The 20303-nt window shown below is 42.5% G+C and overlaps 1 protein-coding gene across 1 annotated transcript in view; it reads right to left on the reverse strand.

The window, feature by feature from the left end:
- SORCS3 (sortilin related VPS10 domain containing receptor 3) overlaps positions 1-20303 on the reverse strand; it is a 266927-nt gene that overhangs the window by 128400 nt on the left and 118224 nt on the right. Inside the window, exon 3 of the mRNA XM_054637549.2 lies at positions 13834-13933. Coding sequence (XP_054493524.2) covers positions 13834-13933 — 100 coding nt within the window. The remainder of the gene's footprint in view (positions 1-13833; positions 13934-20303) is intronic.

The raw sequence follows: 20303 nt of genomic DNA on the forward strand, positions 1-20303 counted from the left end.
AACGACTTCAGTTTAATTAAATCAGCCCAATTCCCTCTGAAACTAAAAAGTGCTAAGGTAGCACAAGTAACTGTCTACTTACCAGCAAAAGTAACACCCATACAAATCAGCTGAGCTAAAGCTGTCTTTGAATGATTTGCACTACTTTAGAAGGAGGGTTTCTAGAAAGCACACCTTAACTTTATACAAACTTCCATAGATGTTCAGAGATGGCTAAACACCTGCTCACTGCCCTGTAGATATGTTGATCTCTACAATCATCAGGGGGAAATGAAAGCAACCTCTGTTTTCTAGTCACCAAGCATATCAGTCAGACAGGAAAAAATGGGACATGTCACTTATAAAAATCTACTCTAGAGAGAAATCCTGTGTATTTACATACAAGCAAAGAAATTCACTCCATCATTCAGGGATCAGCAGCTGTGACAAGGGGGACATCTGCTCTCTGGGAAGCCAAACAAGACATCCATGAAGAGGGCAACAGCTTTTATATAATTACTTACTTTGTGTACCCAAAGGAAAATGCTCATTGCAAACTTTTGTGTTACAGAGTAGCCCAGATTTGGGACTCCTTCTTCCTTACATGCCTCAAAAACTTCCTTAATGTTAAGGATAACCTGTGGGCATCAATCAAGCAATAAAGGGGCATTGAGCTTTCATAAGAGACAAATTGTCTGGACCTACCCCATTTCAGCTTCTTGTAACTTCACTTCTTATTGCCCGAAATTTAACATTAATGGCAGATCTAATTAATGAATATAGCACCAGATCACCAACTCTCAGAACCATAGTGCTGTAATCTTAAAGGATGAAGTGCACTGCACTGACTTTATAGGGGTTTATGAAGCATGTGTTATAAAAGTACCTCAACCATAAGGCTTTTATACCTTGGCACTCACTTCAATACAATCCCATAAAACCCAAGCAATCTTTAAGTGTTAAAGGTGACTTTCACTACTGTATTTATTATTGGATAATGAAAAATGACTCAGACACCCATGGAAACTCAGCAATGAAATAAGAGTTTCCTGAGACTTTTGCATTGGGTCTGCATTATATGTACCGTGACCAAAGAACCCAATGGCTCTCTCAAGACATTTTAGACACTTCACACTAACCTCCCTCCAGAACTTCCTTCCCATCAGGAATTCTTTGTAATTACAAAACAACTTCTAGTCTGCAGAATCACATTGCTTGCCACAGAACTTTTCAGACATCAATAGCTGTTTCTGTAAGGATTCAAGCCCTCTGGAGGACCTGTTCCATGGACTGCTGCAGCTGTGCCAGAAACTGAGAGCTCTCTGATCCACCAAACTGGTTTTGAGAAGACAGCAACATCATGTAATCTGCAATTACCCACACATGGGTTCCCCATCTTTGCAGCACTGAGACAAAATGGTCAGAGTACATGATGTTGTTCAGGTGACACACAGGTTCATTGTCTCTGCAGAATGTTTTGTCTTTCGTAGAGGGTACATAAAAGAAGAGAAACATTATCAGAAGTACAATAATAAACTGTAACATGAAAAAAATTCTTTAACATAAAACAGCAGCATTTTTGAAACAAAAATGAGCAATGCTGGAGTGCATCAAATGAGTACCAGCACTACCTTGCCTTCTCTGAGGAGATGCACATCAGCCTACCACACTTGTTTACAGGCAATAATCCTGGTTAATCTTTTGTTGTCTTCTATTGTCTCTTATATCCAATTATACCCAGACTAAAATTACAATTAACTGTTCATATTGGTACAAAATTGCAAGAGGCTTTTGGCACTTCAGCCATACCTGCCATAAATTGCAATACCAAAACAAAACACTTCAGAGAGTTCCAAGCTCACACAATCCCCTCCCTATGGAGAGGGCACTCCATTTTAATCACCACCTCCAGCACCTGTGCAAGAGCACAGATGCACCATGCAAGAAGCCCTGAGGATCAGGAGCAAATTAAGGTTAAATTGCATATAAAGTAAGAGCTCTTCAAGGAAAACCACTCTGCCATCCTCACTGGCAGGTGGGAAATGAAAATCTATCATGGCTGTAAGACTTAGACAAAACTCAGAGCTGGGAAAAGAACACAGATACTCCAAGGCTGCCATCTGAACCTGCCCACAATGCCAAATCCCAGGCTGGATCCAATTTGCATGCACAGGAGTGAAATAAACCATGATAACAGAACCAACAAAGCAGAGCATCTTATCTTTGTTTTGCTGCAGAGCAGGTCAGAACAACATGTCTCCCCTCTTTCTCTCGCCTTTTTGGCACTGGACACCTGTACTTTTCACTTTTAATTACAAAGCACAGCAAGCATTTGCTTGTTAAATTTCAGGTGCCAGTGGGGATGGAAGCCATCCAAAAAGCATGTGCTTGACCTGGCAAAGAGTGACTGACTGGCAACAGTCAGCCACATGCTTGGCTGTAAAACCTTTTCATTGTCACAGCAAGGCAGCCTTTATCCAAGGTTACTCCAGCCTATTATATTCTTGTTACAGCTGCACATTCTCCAGCTCCCCACAGATCAGGGTAGCAAAGTCCTCTGCCACGGTATTCCCACCTGCCTGAGGCCACTGCAGTGCTGTCCAGCTAATCTGCCAAAGGCTTTTCTGTGTCACAGCACGTTCATGCAGAGTTCTGCTCCACAAACTGCCAAATGGGTTACAAGCATCACCACTGGATTTGTACATCCAGTTTGACCAGCACTTCTACTAATGGGTCTGAGCCTTCCAGTAGAAGAAACCTCCACTGGTGATCTTAGGCACCAGCCAGTGCTTCCACACAAATACAGAGCTTCTGAGCTATATTATTATATTGCTCCAGAGTCTGGTATTTCTGCATAGCATAGCTCTGCATGATGCCTTTTTACTCTTTTGGACTCTAGGCAGGAAAGCCCCGGTTGTTACAATATCTGACACATTGTTTTGTGGTCATCAGCTTTTTTCTGGTGACAGGGAACAGCTCTAATCCCAAACTGTCTTCACAGAAAGAGAAAAGCAGCATTCACTTTTATAATTATATGTTATTTGAGTAAATGCATGGTTGTGCTATTCTCCATACAACTACAAAGTAATTTTCACCATTATGGTAACTTCCCATGTAAGCAAAAATAGTTACAGAAAATAATGTTATCAGTAAGGAGAGGCTGTGTGCACCACAGCTGCTGGAACTGAGAACACCATTTATATAAAAACACTCCTCTGATTATAGGTCTCACTTGGGAGAACACTTTATATGTGGGTATGAGTTTACTCACAGTAGTTGCCCCATTACAGAAAACAAAAAGATGTGCATGGATAGTTACTCATGGGGGTAAACTTTTGCAGCCTGTATTCAGCAATCTATTTCATTTGAGGACAGTAGAGTGTTTCAGGACTCTATAGAAAAATAAAAATCGTGTTATGTATCTCCCTTGAGGCCATTAAATCTGAATACAATTTTAAATGCATCATTGCTTCTCCTTTGCTTACCCACTTTATTTTTCTGCTTTTTTAGTCAGATTGCAGAGTGAACATAGACAACAGTCAGCTTTATCACTGTTCACATCCAGATGCTTATAATCTATCTCAATTTACTTACTTGGCATCTATTACTCATGTGTCTCACTGTCCCCAATGTACTTCCCTTCCTAACATGCCCCCACTGGAGGAAGCTAAGATGATAGGAGAAGGTCTATCACATTTCTGGATGCAAGGCTGAGGCCCAAGTTACAAAACATGATGGCATTGCAGTTCTCTGCATGGCAGCACTCAGCTCTGAGCTATCCATGGAGGCTGCAAGCTCTGCATGCTAACTTGGGTGCCAAAGATTCAGGAACCAGATATGGGAAGGTTCAGGACTTAGGTAGAGGATTCCCAACCAGCACTTCACTGGCTTTGGCATTTTCCATTACATTTAATAATTAGCTCCCAATGAAACAGTACTTGCAGGTTTATGGCAATAGTCTTGTCTTAGCAGGGGAGTGGCTGCCCCAGTGGCTGAACCCAGTGGCTGCCACGTCCTGTTCCATCAGGGTCACAGGTACTTCACAGCCTGGGGAAAATTGTGTACTTTCCTTTCTGTATCCCTTCATGCACATATGTGAGCTCTGTATATTTCTGAAGAAGCAGTGTAAGATGAAACAGAACTGGAAGAGGGGATAAGAGTTTTATCTCCAACATAACGCTGACACTTTGGTTTTAGATTCAATAGGCAAACATCAGAAAATTACCAAGCTTACTCCATTTTTCCACGCGTTTCCAGGTCCTGAGCACTGCATTCCTTGTGTGCACCCCATTGCCCCTCAATCTCCAAGCACACCTGCTCCAGGAGTTTTCCTGCTTTCTTGCAAGTATTTTTAAGGATCATGTTGTTCCACCATGGGAAGGTTCCAAGGGAGGAAAATTATGAGCTTGTCAGCAACAGAGAATTAAAATATTAGAGGTCTCACCGTAAAAGGCAGAACCAATCTCTCCTCAGAGACAGAAGGACTGGTCTAAGAGTTGATTGCCTAGATTTATAAGAAAACAGCCTGAGTTTTCCCTAACAGCATCTGTGGACCACTTAGAAAACCCCTGTCATTACTTTTGGAGTCCAGCAACATCTGTCTGTATACAATGAAAAAAAGACATCTTAGAACTGAGAGGTGAAGGGCAATGAACTCCCACTAATGAACATAGAAGCCTCAAGCACTCCACAACATAGTGAAATAACTCTCTAAGATCTAGCCCTGCCAAGCTCCATGCTGAAGAAAACTGATTTTAACAGTCACAGAAGTGTTTCCAGGTTTCCCAGTGCTGCTTGAGATAAAATATTTTACACAGAATTGATAACACCAGAGCTGACATTACAGTTACACTGTAAGAAGCAGATGTGTGTATGCACCACAAACTGAGACTGTGGCCACGTGCCCTGCAGACTCTGCTAATCTAGGCTATTAAAATGAGAATTCACTCAGTAATGCTGAGCTTCTCTATTCTTCACTTTAACAAAGAATGAAATAAAAAGATATCTTGCCACTTATTATTGGGTTTGGGGTTGGCAGGGGGTGGGGGGAGGATTTTCCTCAAAGAGAAATAAATAAGTCTTGGTGAACCAACTCTTATCACTAAAGATCAAGGTCAGATCATTATATGGTCTTCAAAAGGACCCACCTTCCCCTCCTCTGAGAGCTGCTCTCCACCCATTCTATTACTTTTCCCTCCTTTTTAATAACAGGATATAGTCACTCACTGTTATTGATTGATTGTCCTGCTGTCTGTGAAGCACCATGCCTCTTCTCGTTAATTCAAAACTACCTTATTTTTCATACTTCATAAATTAATATATTATTGGGCTGCAGCAGTAAATGAGATGGCCATGTTTCAGAGTGTGGTAAGGAGAATGGAGAAAGGAAAATAGTCTCATAAAATTGCCCTATACCAGAACCTGCAGCTGTGTTCACCCTGCTGACAGGCCATGTGGTTAATACAGGCAGCCCTGTACAAGGTGCTGCCTCCTGACAGAACCTCTCCTCCCTCTAACCAAGGCAAGGCACTCTGAAAGCTCACACAGGTTCACTCTGCTCGCTTCATAAAAGTATTGCTCATGCTAGGTGACAGAATTGCAGCTTTATTTCAGTTGATATTTTAACTCTTGATCCATCCCTAACACCCCCTGTCTAAACTGGAGCAAACTGTCTCTGTTCTTCTGACAGCCAGCTCTGGGAACTCTACATCTGAATGTGGATGGGACCTCTGCAGTTTTACCCCATTTCTTGTCTTTATGACCTTGTAAGATCCCTAAGTCTCCATGACTGGAGCAATACAAGGTGAAGCAGACAGAGAGTGCAACAGGAGAGAGGGACTGAATTTTAGGAAGGCAGACAAAGCAGCCCTGTCAGACATGCACCAGGATGCTGACAAGCTTATCACTCTTATCTGGTAACTCTCCTTTTGCTCTAAAAATTGTTTACAATTTGGAATATAGAGGTACAAAGGTGCAAAATACAGATGAATAATGGTACACAAAGACAAACCTCACTCAAGCTTTGTGATTTATGAACTTCTTTTCCTTCACAAACACGGAAAGAATGGCTTTCATTGTAAATGGCAGTTTCTATTTATACCTATTTTCTAACCCTCTTCCCTTCAGCCCCTTTAAATAATGCCATATGGGAGTATTTTGTTAATTATCTCAATTGCATTTATTTTTAGAAACAGCTGATGAGCGGTGCGTGTAGTTCAGTGGGTATGAGGAAATTTTTTCTGTTGTTTTTAAATGTATTTGCTTCTTCAAAGAACTAACTGAAAAAAACACCAGGAATCCCCAGTTTTCACATTCATGAATTCCAAGGGACAGTCTTCTCTGAAGGGCAACAATCACATTGCACCTGTTTAAGAAAGGGGAAAACTTTCACTGGGGGTCTTTCACAATTTTGGGTTGCAATTCTGTGTTGTCTGTGCTGGAAAATGGTCATCTCCCAGACCACGGATGTTGCACAACCTCCGTTTTTCTCTATGATTTATGTGAAGCCAGAAATGTTTAAGTTAAAACCTACAAGCAAACAGACTTTGTTCTTTCTTTAAGGACATGATCCTTCAGGTCAGGTCAGGTTCCAGTGGGGCATCTGGCATGCCAGGCCCCACAGTCCCTGACTGCAGGATGGCAGAAAATTCTCACAAAAGCATCTTGAATACAAAGATTCACAAGGAGGCACAATTTCCAAATATATTCATAATAATAATTTAAAAAAACCAAAACACACACACACACAAAAGACACAACAGAAAAAAAACAACGACTAAAATACCAAATTGGACATACTGAAAAAGATTTAAGAGTATTTGTGCCTTTATATCTCAATGTTTTCCAGGCATTGATCTTGAACCATGTTCAAAACACTAATAAACCAAGTCATCCAGCATCAGGAAACTATATACCTTAGGTAGGAAAGGTCAGAGAAACCTACTCTGAAAATGGCTGAACTTACTGAACTTACTCTGACTTTGCTGAATTCAAAATAGAAAACAGAAAACACTTCAAAACAAAAAATTCCTAAAGTCCTCTTCCTGAAATACTACAAAATGTCTGTAATCCAGGATTTCTTTCACACAGTTGCAGGCCACAGTTCTGCAAACATTTACAAAAATGATCTCTTTTCTCGGGTGCCAAATTCAAGCTGAATTAATTGGACAAGTAGAGAGAATCCCATGTACAACAGCTCACAAGACTGCACCTTGTAAATAAAACACATCATGTCACACATCCTCTCACTCTTCCATAGATGTTGTGGGTGACCTTGAGGAAATCATCTTTGCAACACCAGTAAGTGAAGAAAAATATTACTTCTTCATTCACATTTTATTCCTCTATTTAAATTTTCAGTTCTGGAGACAGAGTGTGACTATCCCTGAAGTGTATTTATGAGATGGATACACTGAGGTGTTACTCCCATCACAGCCACATTTGTACAACCCACTGGTACAACCAGAGTAGGCAAACCTGAGCTCAGCTAAGCCAGGCACTGTGTATCACAGCTTTCCTCTCTGCCCACAGCAACCCTGGTCTGAGTGGCATGGATTTTGGAGCTCTGAGAAACACAGGAACATCACATACAGCTTAGTGAGTACAGAGAAGTGGTGCTCAGAGAATTTTACAGAGAATGTTACAGCAGCGTTTGCAGGTCAGGTGGTTTAGTCCCTGTTAATGGCAGCTGCAAAACCAAGAGCTATTTAGTGACTGTATTCCATTAGGCTGAAGGGAAAGTTTAGGGATAAAAGACAGTAGAAAGGGCTTCTTCCATCACTCCTGCCCTGTGGCTCTCACTCAGCCCCACTGCCTTTCAGTTATAAATACATTCTCAAGATCACATCACCAAGTGCCAGTTTGCAGCACAGACCCTTGATCATGGTGCCAGCACAATGAGGAAAAAGGGTCCAGGGAAACCTTCCATCTTCCTAAAGCCCAAATGGCTTTAGGATATTCCAGAGCTCAGTTCCTCACCAATAGCTTGGGATGCAGTCTAAGGAAAAAGCAGCAGATGATTAATGGGAGCTGTGGCTGAGCACAGCAGCTCAGTTCAGGTTGGGCTAGCACGCCTCAGGTACGTGCTGGAATCTCTGCCTCATCAACCTATCACAGGTTTGATGAGTAAGGAGAAAACAAAATGCTACAGAATTCCTTTGGGAGCATGTGAACTAAGAAATGAAGGCAAAACCAAAATAAGTTTGAATCATGGTTCTGCCCTGAGGCTCCAATCACAGCTGAGGAATTCCCTTTGGCCAGGACATGTTTTGCTCTCAGTGACTCTCCAGGTGAGCAAGAAGAAATAAAGGGGAGGTCAAAATGACTTGTGCTCATTTTGGGATCTCCAGTTTCTGTAAAGGAAGGTGCCACTCCCAATATTCTAGCTAGTCACCAGTCAAGTAAATGCATTCCTCTGCAATTACAGTATTACAGACAATTAATTTCTTCCTTCATTAACACAAACAGCAACACAGTATTGCTCCCTGCCAGCTCATAAACAGTTGCTGCACTTCAGCCCCCAAGAAACTGCACAGACATAAACAAATCTAATTAGATTTATCTTTCAGAAATTCTTGCTCTCTAAATACCTCTGAACATTTCTTCTGACAGCCCAAGTTCAGAGGCATGGTGAGGTATGAGAGGTGCAGCATGACTTTGGCTTTCACAGCTTCAGTGATTTGTGCTGCCTCTCCATTTTGATTCTGTGACAACTAACAAACTAGTGTGAAAAACCATTTTCCCAAAACTCTTCAACTGAGCAACATAACTTTATTTCTGCTTTATTCTGTTTGCAACTACTGTTCAAATAGCTTAGCTGGAAGGTGTACCTTTAAATAAAACCTAAAATGCTTCAATTCTAGTACAAGGGAAAAATGGGGGGAGTCCTCCTCATTTCATTTACTGCACCTGGGTGATGCTTCTGTTCAAACAGTCAGCATAAAAGTCTACAGACCTTTTAATTCTTCAAGTCATCACCTGCAACAATGATTGTAATACCTCAGGGGAAAAGCTAAAAATAACTGCAGCCAACTGAATTGCAAAGCAAATTCATGGAGGAAGGTATTTCTAAGACATCAGAACTGTCACCTCAGATCTTAAATGCAATCAGGGCCTCCAGTTTATCCACACCTTATCTGAACAATACTCTATACAGGAAAATGGAGTTGATTTGTCAGAGTTGTTATTCTCTTCCTTTTTCCTCTCTTTCATTTGCATTCTTTTTAACTCCATCGTCTCCACCTCCACAGTATTCCCAAGGGTAGAGATAAAAGTTTCTTACTGAGAACTGGATTTTCAACTAAACAACATCTTCACCAAGAATAAGCACTCTTTACAGAGTATTTCACAGGAAAAAGTAATACCTAAAATCTATGGTTCAACAATTCCTTGAGATTCAAAGTTGTTCCTCTCTGCCTGAAAGGAGCAGTGCTTCAGATATATGGGACTTCAATTCTCATCTTCTTTCTGCACCCTTTTGGAAGGGCTTTCCATCCCTCTGTGAGGCATCAATTGTAAAATGAACCCTGTTATTGACAACCAAGAAGAAAGCAAATGCTCTCACAATAGGGGATCTTACCCAGCAGACCAACTCATGCTAGAAAATATGGAATCACAGCATTTCAGCTCCAAGCAGTGACATTTTGAAGTGCAGCCAGTTATGGAAAGAAGCACAAGCTTAACTTTTTGCGGAAATTATTCAATTTTCGAACAGAATTTTTTCAGCAACCATAAAGAAAGAAGAGACTTGGGATAACAAGAAACTGGAAATTTAAAAAGTCATGAGAAATGTTTCTATTAAAATAGAAGAGATTTTTCCCTTAGTGTTTTGGAAGAAATAAACACTTTTAATTCCCAGACCACTGTGAAAATCTGCCTCTAGTAAAATGTAACTAACACTCAAAACACAGCTTTAAATTAAAGGTCAGCAGGGAACTGAGATCTCTGCCCAGCAGAAAGTAAGCAGCTTTTTGTCATATCCCCAAAGACAAACAGGCTACAGGGTAGAAAAGCCAAAGCTAAGCATTTTGCTAATTTCAGCTTTTCAGAGCACTCAAACATCTGCTTTTTTAAATCCCATTCATCTGTAAGGAAGGGGTACTGCTAAACAAATATGAAAATTTCTCCATTCCGAAGTTTACCACAAGTTACCTGATTGGTGCAACCTGTTTGGCAACTTGACAAAGCAGATGCTTCACATGTGGTCTTTCTCTCAGGCTAACAGCTGGGTGGGCAGGTGCACTGAAGGGGAAGATGTGCCCTGGAATACACTCTGCCTACTGGAGCATCTTCTTGGGTTTGGAAGTGTCAATACTGCAGGCACTTGGCTTCTCACCAGAGCCCAAAACAGGAACTCTCAAAAAGCCAGTCCCCAGGACTTCAGCGCTGTCTGACTGCTAAGGGCAAAGATACCTGGAATTTCACAGCACTAAGGAGAGCTCAATGCAGGTTTTCCTGATCCAAACACAAGTGCCTGTTGTGCAAGTGAGAGGAGAAACAGCCCAGCCACCTGCAGGAGAGCAGACCCAAGTCTGGCAGTTTCAACTCCCAGCAGCAGAGGCTTTCCATACACTTACAAAGCCTTGTGAAACCCTGAACTTGTTAGCTCTTAGGAGAAGGGAACTAGCAGTGTGACAGCTCCATGGGAAATTGGAGCAGTCCTGGCTCACTGCAGGGAGTGTTTTGGCTGCCATGCAGCCAGAGTCTGCACATTCACAGTGGGCTGCAGTTCCCTCATGTCGGCAACCAAGGTGGTGTCAGATCACCAAGCTGGCCCTGGCCCCTTGGGATGATACAACCCAGGTATCACAGCTGGGAAAAAGAATTCCCAGCAGCTTCCTTTGGTATGTGCATGTTGTTAAATTGATTTAATATAGCTGCAAATGTCAAATTGCACAAGGGCAAAGTGCATTTTCCCAGCGAATCACCTTCTGTGATTTCTGGGAAATGGACACACCCCGTCCCAGCTCCAAGAGCAGCCATCAGCAGGTTGGGGAGCGCCTGGAGCAGGCAGGAGCTCTGGGACCCAGATCTGCTCCACAGCCAAAGCCAATTCAGCTGTCTTTGCTCTGTGCCTTGCTTAACTCTGTGCATGAGGAGGGTGGGGTGGATATCACCCAGAGGAAACACGTAAAAGCCAGAAACAGCTACAGACTAAACCTGACCTCCAAGAAATACAGCACAGGTTGCCAAAAAAATTAAAATATTCCCACCAAAGTTTTTCAAAAAAAGAAATCAGAAACAAAAGGCTTTTCTCTTAAAAGAAGAAAGCAAAATGCCAGCTTTTAAATCCCTGTGCCTCATAATTGAGCCCAGGGTTATGCCACAATTCAGGTAAATGATGTTTATATAACTGGCATTTGGATGAACACAATTCCTATTTAACAGCTGAAAAGAGGCATTTGGGGTCTTCAAAGAAATCTGACAGGTAATTCCCACTGTAGTTCTGCAGGGTAGCTGAGCAGTAATTATCCCTCTCACTAGTAAATCAATTAGGAATGAATGTATGGAAAGCTTTTCTCCTCCTCCAAGTAAGCGCTAATCCTCTGAGCATTAATGAGCAGACAGGGCCAGCAAGCAATGCACAAGCCCATCAGAAATCGACAGGAGCTACCAGGCAGGCAGGTACCAGTGGCTACCAACCAGTGCCTGGGAGCGAGTGCCTCAGGAGAAAACACCTTTCCTGGAGAGGTCTGCATGGCTCATGAGTGACACTGGCTCCGTGCATGTGATTGCTGCTGGTCCCTCCCTCCCACTCACTGCCTCAAGCAAAGACCTCCTTCTGCAGCTCTCAAGAGATCCCTGCATCGTGCACAGCAAGGCAGCACTTCTGCTGCTGGAGGTGAACCACAAGGGACCTGGGCTTTTTCTGCTGGGACCCACCTATTGCCTTGTGATTCAGTATTGGCAGCTGTCCTCAGGAGCTCAGCAAAACCATTCTGCCTACTCCCCATGCCACAGGAATACTCTTCACCCAGAGAGACTGGGAGAAGACTGCAACCCCAGTGCATTGTTTGCAGTGCATAACCTCAAGAATCTGTAAGAGGAGTGGGTGGACAATAAACCCAAACCTGAATTTGACAAATTTCAGGTGTTCTGGTCCGGTGACACCTTGCTCAGACATTTCTCAAGTGCTACATGAATGTCTGGTGTTGCTTTGATGGTTAACAAAGCAGAGTTCAGACAGCCCAGCTGTTTAAGCATGCACAGTAACAGTGCTCATATATTTAGCAGAGGTAGAAAGAATGGAAGCAAGTTTTTCCCACAGCAGCCAGCATTGAAGCTGGTTTCCTTTGAGTTTTTCTTACAGCTTGTCTCTACATTTCATAAGATTTTTCAGAAGGGATAAGAAGGGCACAGATAGGTCCAAAAATCATTTCCTTGAGCCAAAAAGCAAAAAAATTCTTTTAAATTTCTAATCTCAAATAAGTAAACAGCAGGTAAAGATAGGCCTGTATGCCACTAGATGATGAAATGTAGGTGGTTTTAATTAAAAAAAAAAAAGACTGCTAATCTGTAAAGCTCAGTAGCCTGAGAAATTGCTAGAAGATAATAATATATCCTTGTACTCTGATTTGTGAGGGAGTCTTTACACCAGTGACGTAGGATTTGTAACTGAGCATATTGCCTGTGCTTTTGGGTGGGCAGAGTTGCTTTGGAAACAGAATGAAGAAGGATTAACTCTTCAATGCCCCCATATTGGATACAGGATGGGTGTGAAGGCCAGGAAAACTCACTACAAAACATCTTAATCTGTTTTGCTCAGGGAAAAAAAAAAGAAAAAGTCAAGGTAGTTGTCATAATAGCTCAGCTCCTGCATCAGGAAAAATATAAGCCAAACTCTGGCCACTGCTTTCTTCCTCTTCCCTGTACATCCAAACACACTTAGTAACCAGAGCTATGTCTGCCTTATGGTTGCATACACTGAAATAAACATCAGTCCCAAAACATCTGTAGACTGACCAGTGATGGAAAACACAACAGTCATAATAAGAACAGTACCAGTAGCGAGTTACTAGTTTGGAAATCTTTTGATGGAGACAGGATATGGCCAGTTTGGAAGTGATCAAGCCAAATATGCTGCACTGGGCCTCTACACTGGCCAAGCACAACTTCACTGTCAGCAATTAGCTTCGTGCTGCAGCCCTCCCACACTGATTTCTGTGGGTAGCTGAAAGCATCTTTGTCCCACTAGCTCCCCTGAATCAACACAGGCAATAATTTTAAAGCAAAAAGGCACTGAGTAGCAGTTCCTGGGCTGTGCTTGTGTGAGCCAGCTGCAGCCCTAATTGCATCACGTGGGAAGAGTGAGCAGGGGGTTGGAAAGCTGTGACCTCATCTTCTCTCCTACACAACCAAATCAAATTGTAGGCCTTCCACCCACTCTCACAGGCATATTCTGCTTTCAGCCCCCTTACATGATGCAACCAAAGAAAATGTCATTTACATCTTTACCTCCAAATGTGGGGAAAAAGAGTCAAATGCAGAAATAAATGCCTCTTACTCAGTATTTCTAATAATGAGATATAAGGCAGGGAGATGCATAACAGCCAAAGCTGCTGTAAGCAAGAAACCCAGAAATATTTGAGTGAGCTCTTTAAAGTTGTAACATTTAGAAGCAAATAAAAGCAACCTTTTTACTTCTCCAGCAAATTCAGAAGGGAATTAAGTTCTTCATCACCATCACAAGTAAAGCAGGATCAGTTCTGTGGGATTTTGTGGAATTGCACCAGTGCAACTTAGACAGCAAATTCAAGCTCTTGTGAATTACCAACAGATTTCACTTGAGGATCATAATTCCTCTCAGAATGCTGTCATTTTGTTTCTATAGCTACCAGTGCAATGGCTCTCCCTTACCTTCCTCTTGTTAGTGGGACTGACATATAGGTAGCTCAGCACAGTCTTCAGGCCTACTTTGTCATTTAGCTTTTCATAGGTAGTGCCATAGTCTGTTGACCTGGAGAAAAGAGGAGACAAAAAGAGTTTATGTGGTTATTAGAGCTCAGGGAAGGGAATGACTGTGTGCACAGATGCTCCAAGTTACAGTTTGAGCATTATAATGCTTAAAACACAAGATTTTATGTTTTATCAAGGGTGGCCAGCAGAAAAGAGAACAAAACTTGAGTCCTTAGGGGCAGTGTCTGTGTCTGCATTTATTGATTGTACATACTTAGGGAGCTGTGGTGCTGCCATGCAGGTGGACTCTGGGAGTAGGCTCTGCCCCCATGTGCCAGTGTGGGATTGCAAATGGTACCTACACATAAGAGGACTCTGATATCAGCAGCACCCTTAGCACAAATTCTCTCTCCAGACAAATCCAACATAAGAATCCAAATTAAACCCAACAACAACAGTTTTATTTAGGTATGTTGATTTTTGACTTGAAGATGAGGATCCAAATGTGGATCAGAATTGTAACAGCTGAACTCATGTCTAGATAAAAATGTGCCTAAACTGGCATCTTGAGTCCTCAGTCACCCCCAGCCTACTTTGTGCCAGGCATTTAATTTTTCTGAGTTACAGAGACAGATTCAGGCCCCTACACTAGCAAATCCCACCCAGAGGAGCAGATGATCTGGGGGTGGCATTACCCATTCGTGACTGGGGAAAAGGGCTGCTTCGTCACAGAGGGTTTTCTGTGGTGTCCTCCTCCTCATTTGTGGGCATGTTTGAAACCTCACTGCCCTGCTTGTTTCTCTACGGTTTTCATACTTTGTTTTCCTAACAAGATTTTTCCTACCAGAACAAGCCACCAGCTACATCGTACAGGATCCCACACCTGAAGAGTGCTCAGCACAAGGTGACTTTGGGAGGAAGGGGTGTCAGACCCTGCTGGAAAAACTCCCCTCCCCCATGTGGGGAGAGCCTGGCTCCCAGCCCAACTCAGCTTCTGTCATAGGGACAGAGCAAACACAGCCCTCAGCAGATTGACAAGAAAAGGTCCCCATAAAAACCTACCTGGACATATCTACAATTTTATTAGGATGAGAATCCATGGCCCCTGCCCTCCTCTCTAATAATGCTTTTTAGTGGACAGATGATCAGAGAACATGCAGCAATTCTGTGCCTTTCCCAGTACTTATCTCCAGTAATTTGTTTTTGTAAGTTCAACAAGCCTCTAGAATTTGCAGCTTCATTGTTCTGCTTGAGACCAATCCTCTGCTCCTTTTCTGTCTGGCAGAGAAATGGCCCAAGCCACTTCTGGCATCACAATGAACAGTGGCTGGAGAAACTGAGCCACGCCAGAGCCTGCACCCAGCTCTGCTGCTTTCCTTGCTGCTACTGGAGCCCAGTGACACCAAGGTGACACATGAGTGACCAAAACCAGCCAGCTGGTTTCAGGCTTCCAAGTAGTAGGAATCAAGAAGTCAAAAGCTTGCTTTGTTACTGATGTGGCTGCAACACATTTCCTTCAGTGCATCCTTCAAGGACAATTTCTAAATACCTCGTAAGGTCCTTCTTTCCTTAAATATGTTGAACTAGTCTTTCTCCTTTGAACAGTCACCAGCCAAGGTGCTTCAAGTCTCAAACAGCTTCCTTGTGCTTTGGTTAACACTTTAATTTAAAAATAGAGCTAATACAAGCTCCATTTGCACTTACCACTCCTGTGTACTAATGCATAGTAGTATCACCTGCTGGGCTTCACACAGGTACCCCAAAGAATATGACAATAATGTACTGTATTTTCATAGAATTTTCCCACCCAAAGTATCTGAAGCTCTTGTCTCACTAGGTATCAATATGAAACAAACAAACAAAGAAATAATAGCAGCCTTCCCTCTCCAGCCAATCTCAAAACTGAAGCAGCCTAATTAATGGAACTGAATAATCCAGGACAATTAATTCCAGTACATGAGGCCTCCTATAAATGCAAATTCAACAGGTCAGGAATCCTCAGGAAACAGTAAGCTCTAAGCAGAGGATAACAGACAGAGGGCAAGCAGAGGTATTTCCTTGATCTTACCCTTCCAACAGCACTGCAGCTATAGCTATGAACAAGCCACTTTTGTGACTACACATGTACCAGCCACCAGGCAGTGAAAGAGATCACTGGTTTCAATCAGCATTAAAAGAGAACACAAATAACAGTTTAATATTCTGACAGAGCTACTTTGCATTTGTTCTCTGAGTAATTTTAAGATCTCCCAAAATGCTTTCACACTTCTGAAGATGCAGGCTGGGTGCCCTAATGACTCTTTCTCATTAAACCATTTTCACTCATTGCATTTGCCCTTTCAAAGAACAGCTAGAAAGGAAGTAGGATCATTATTTCGTTAGCTTCTCTGAGGCTTTCTTTATTATCCTGACAGTCTCCACTGGCTTCACAGAAACATCTCAAAGGATATCACAATAATATACTGTATTTCCATGGCACTTTTTCTGGCCAAAAAAATCTAAAGCTTGTGTCTTGTGCTAATCCATTCAAACTAACAAAGTCCCAAAAGCCATACTGGGAAATACTATCTATTCTAGAGATGAAGAAGCTGAAAGCTTGCATAGGTAATGGATTATTTTTTCAAACGCAGGCATCTACAATTAGGCATTTCAGCTTCTGCAATCATATAGTGTAGGGCTCAACTCTACCACCAAATTGCCTAATTAGAAAACAAGCATAAGAAAAAAAAAAAAGTTGTCCACTAATTTTAGTTACCCAAGCCTGAACATTTAAAGAGATGTAACCCACAGGTGGAACAGAAGAGTTTTGAGTCAGCTCTTAATCTTAACATGAACCCTTCTCCTTTACTAATTACTTCTAATTCCAAATTAACTAGCCATACATCCTTACAGTTATTTGACAATGCAAGCAGACTGGTTACCATATTCTCTACCATTCCTCTGGTCACAATTTGAATCTCTTCCAAGCACATTACTAAAGTAGTGGAGGGGAAGAAATGTTGTGGTTATATCAAAATGACAAAAGACTCGGTGATATAAAATACGGTTTCCATGAGTCACACCCAAAAAGCCAGCCTTAACTTTGTTAGGCCTTGAATGGCAAACTGATCCTGCCTACCTGGCTCTTCTCTGGATTGCTCCACTGGAGCCATCCCTGCAATCTCACGATCTTGGAAAGTTGTTCCTGCCTTCAGTCTCAGCTGATATTTGGGCATTGCTTCTAACCACACACACGTGTATATGTGAAACTGTTTATAACAATGCTTTCATAAAATGCTCCTCAATACACTGCTGGTAGCACAGAAACTCTTTCACTACAGGACTGGGAATGTTACAGTGATTGCTCACCTGACCTCAGCACTGGTGAGGCCACACCTCGAGTGCCATGTCCAGTTCTGGGCCTCTCACTCAGGAGAGTCATTGAGGTGCTGGAGCGAGTCCAGAGGAGGGCAGAGGAGCTGGTGAAGGGTCTGGAGCACAAGTGCTGTGAGGAGTGGCTGAGAGAGCTGGGGTTATTCAGCCTGAAGGTTCAGGGGTGACCTTATCACTCTCTACAAGTGCCTGAAAGGAGGGTGTAGTGAGCTGGGGGTCAGCCTCTTCTCCCAAGTGATAGAAAAAGAGGACATGGCCTCATGCTGTGTCATGGGAAGTTCAGGCTGGACATCAGGATGAATTTCTTCACAGAAAGGCTGATTATACACTGGAACAGACTGCCTAGGGGGATGGTGGAGCCAGCATCCCTGGAGATGCTCTAAAAGAGACTGGCACTTTGTGGCATGGTGTCGGTTGGCAAGGTGATGTTGGGTCACAGGTTGAATGCTCTCAAAGGTCTGTTCCAACCCAATTGATTCTGTGATATGGAATGGACTCTGGTCATATACAACAATCCTGTATAAACTCAGCCCATGTGTTTTGTCCCACATTTCTGTAATAATATGGGTTTGTCCCTGTTTCTGATGGTGACCTTGAGGGTCTAGGCTGCATCAGACTTTTGCTCCTCAGCAAATTCTGCATATTCCATTTGGAAAAGCAAGGTTTATAATTCAGTGCTTTATTGGGATACTGCAAGTTCTCCCATAATGATAGTCTGTTTGAAACAGTGGGGAGGAGAGGGGGGGGGAACCATCTGCTTGATTCCATTGCCCTCCTGTGACAGGCTATGATGTGTTTAAACCATCACTGCAACCTCCCCCGGTCTGGCAGAGCAAGGTGTCAGGGATACACCCAGGCAAAGAAACTTGTCTATACAAAACCTGATCAAAGTCAGAGCACCACAAGCTAACAAAATCCATCTTGTTCCTCTGAATCTGAGCCTGAACTTCTCTGTGAATCCAACAAACTGGCCTGAGCCAGCAGACTTCATATTGTGGTAAGACTAAGACTTTAGTCACAGAGATATGAAGTAGAGGTGTGGAGAGGGAGAAAGAATGCCATGTGAATGGCTTTTGGAGTTCTCCTCCTCTGTGACACTTTCCATGTCAGGGCTCTGTCAGACAGAGAAAGGCAGGTATGTTTGTTTGAAGTCTCAGCTATTCAGCTATGGAGATAGGCTATAAAACGTGTATCAGTCTCTCAGGAAAAAAAGAGCTGCAAATGCTGGCACTGAATGACTGGGATGAAAAATCCACCTCTTCCACCAACCCTTCTGTCAGAGGGTTTCTCCTCTGTGTGGAGAAGCAGCCATCATGCTTTTGATTTTAGATTTTCAGCCATTTTCTAAGCTTTTTCTAAAGCTGATGCATTCATCTTCAGCAGAGTCCCACTATACATACCTGCAGCCCTACACTGAAAACTGTATGGAGGCACAGATCTGCTTCAATGAGCAGAAGAATATCCCAGCTCTCTGTGCACTTCAGAGAGCAACAGGAACATACCAGATTAATATTTGCTTCACTTCTGATGGTGAAGTGAACACTCACTGTCTCCCTGCAGTGTGCTTGTCTCCCCATGCCCTCCAAACGACTTCTTGCTTCTACTCATTGGCCAATTTTCTCCCAGTTTGGCAGGAATGCAAAAATCCAAGAGGAGCAAAGTTTCTACAAGTTTCATGAAAATCAAGAGCCAGCAAAAGGAGAGCAATTATGAGGGCTCTGAGAAGAGCAGCAGGATAAAAGTAAATCCCATGAAACATGAGAAGAGGCGCATCTCTCTGGACATCCAGCTGCAGGAAGACATTCAAACACAGCTCACATATTAATACACTGCAAAGAATTCAACTGCACAACACAGGAACTCAGGCAGCCAGTCTTCCATCACTTGTGAAACATATTTCCTCCTTTCCCTTCTCCTCCCTCCCCTCCCTGAGATAAAGGCCCTTCAGAAGCTCTGACATACTGACAAAAAAACCCCTCCTGAGTCAGAGTCCAGTGAGGCAGTGGCCAGAAAGATCCACTGTTACCACTGCAAGGCTGTCTGGTTGACCTGGTCACACACACAGACACTTTTGCTGACCAAATAAAATAAAATTCAAAACAAAACAAAACCAACAAAAAACCCACACACAACAATAACAAATAAACCCCTCACAAACAAACACCCCACAAATTTAAAAAGCTCAAAAAAAAAAAAAACCAAAAAACAACAGACAAAACAAAAACAACAGGAAAAATACAACCAAAAAAACCCAAAAAAACCAAAAACCAAACCAAACCAAAAAAAAAAAAAAACAAAACCCCAAAAACATTTAACTAGATCATGGTAAAGGACCTTTAAACCCCACAACTAGGACACCACAGGTACTGATAGCATCAAAAATGACATCAATGGAGGTACCAAAAAATCTTAGTCCTTCCCTGTCTGGACCTGACATAAATCTGGATGTGGACATTTTATAACAGAAGTGTCCACAGAAGCCCTGTGGACCTAAATCTAATCACTCACCAAGGAAGTTCCAGTGTGTGTAGTCTGAATCAGCCAGTTAAGACAGAAAAACATTTGCTGAGAGCTTTTTTTTACTCAACCATGAGTTTAGTAACTGCAATAAATGTAAAACCAGAATATTTTATAATTGCAAGCAGAAAGAACTGCCTCCCTTTGTCTCCATCCTAGTAAAGGAAACTAAGGGCTGCAATGAAAGTCTGGGGAAGTGAACAGAATTCAAGCAAGTGGTGCTGCTTCATGATGTAATGTCCCAGCCTACAGCAATATCACAGACTTCCTAAATTGAAGATGATGCCTTTGCATGCAAGAGTCATCAGTGGGCTTTTAGTTCCATAAATCTGTCTAATCCCACAGAGAAGCTTCTGGCAACGTCTCTATCACATGGTAGTAAACACCACAGCTCTGTGCTGTATGGAGAGGCTCCCTTTGGTTTTAACTGCTACCACTTAACAAGTACAAAACCATGGAGCCCCGTGCTGCCATTTGTGATTTCACTGATTGTTGTCATTTTTTTTTTCCTGTCTCAAGACTCCCTGTTTATTCAGCCACTC

The sequence above is a fragment of the Agelaius phoeniceus genome, chromosome 9, assembly GCF_051311805.1.
Source record: "Agelaius phoeniceus isolate bAgePho1 chromosome 9, bAgePho1.hap1, whole genome shotgun sequence".
Taxonomy (NCBI): Eukaryota; Metazoa; Chordata; class Aves; order Passeriformes; family Icteridae; genus Agelaius; species Agelaius phoeniceus.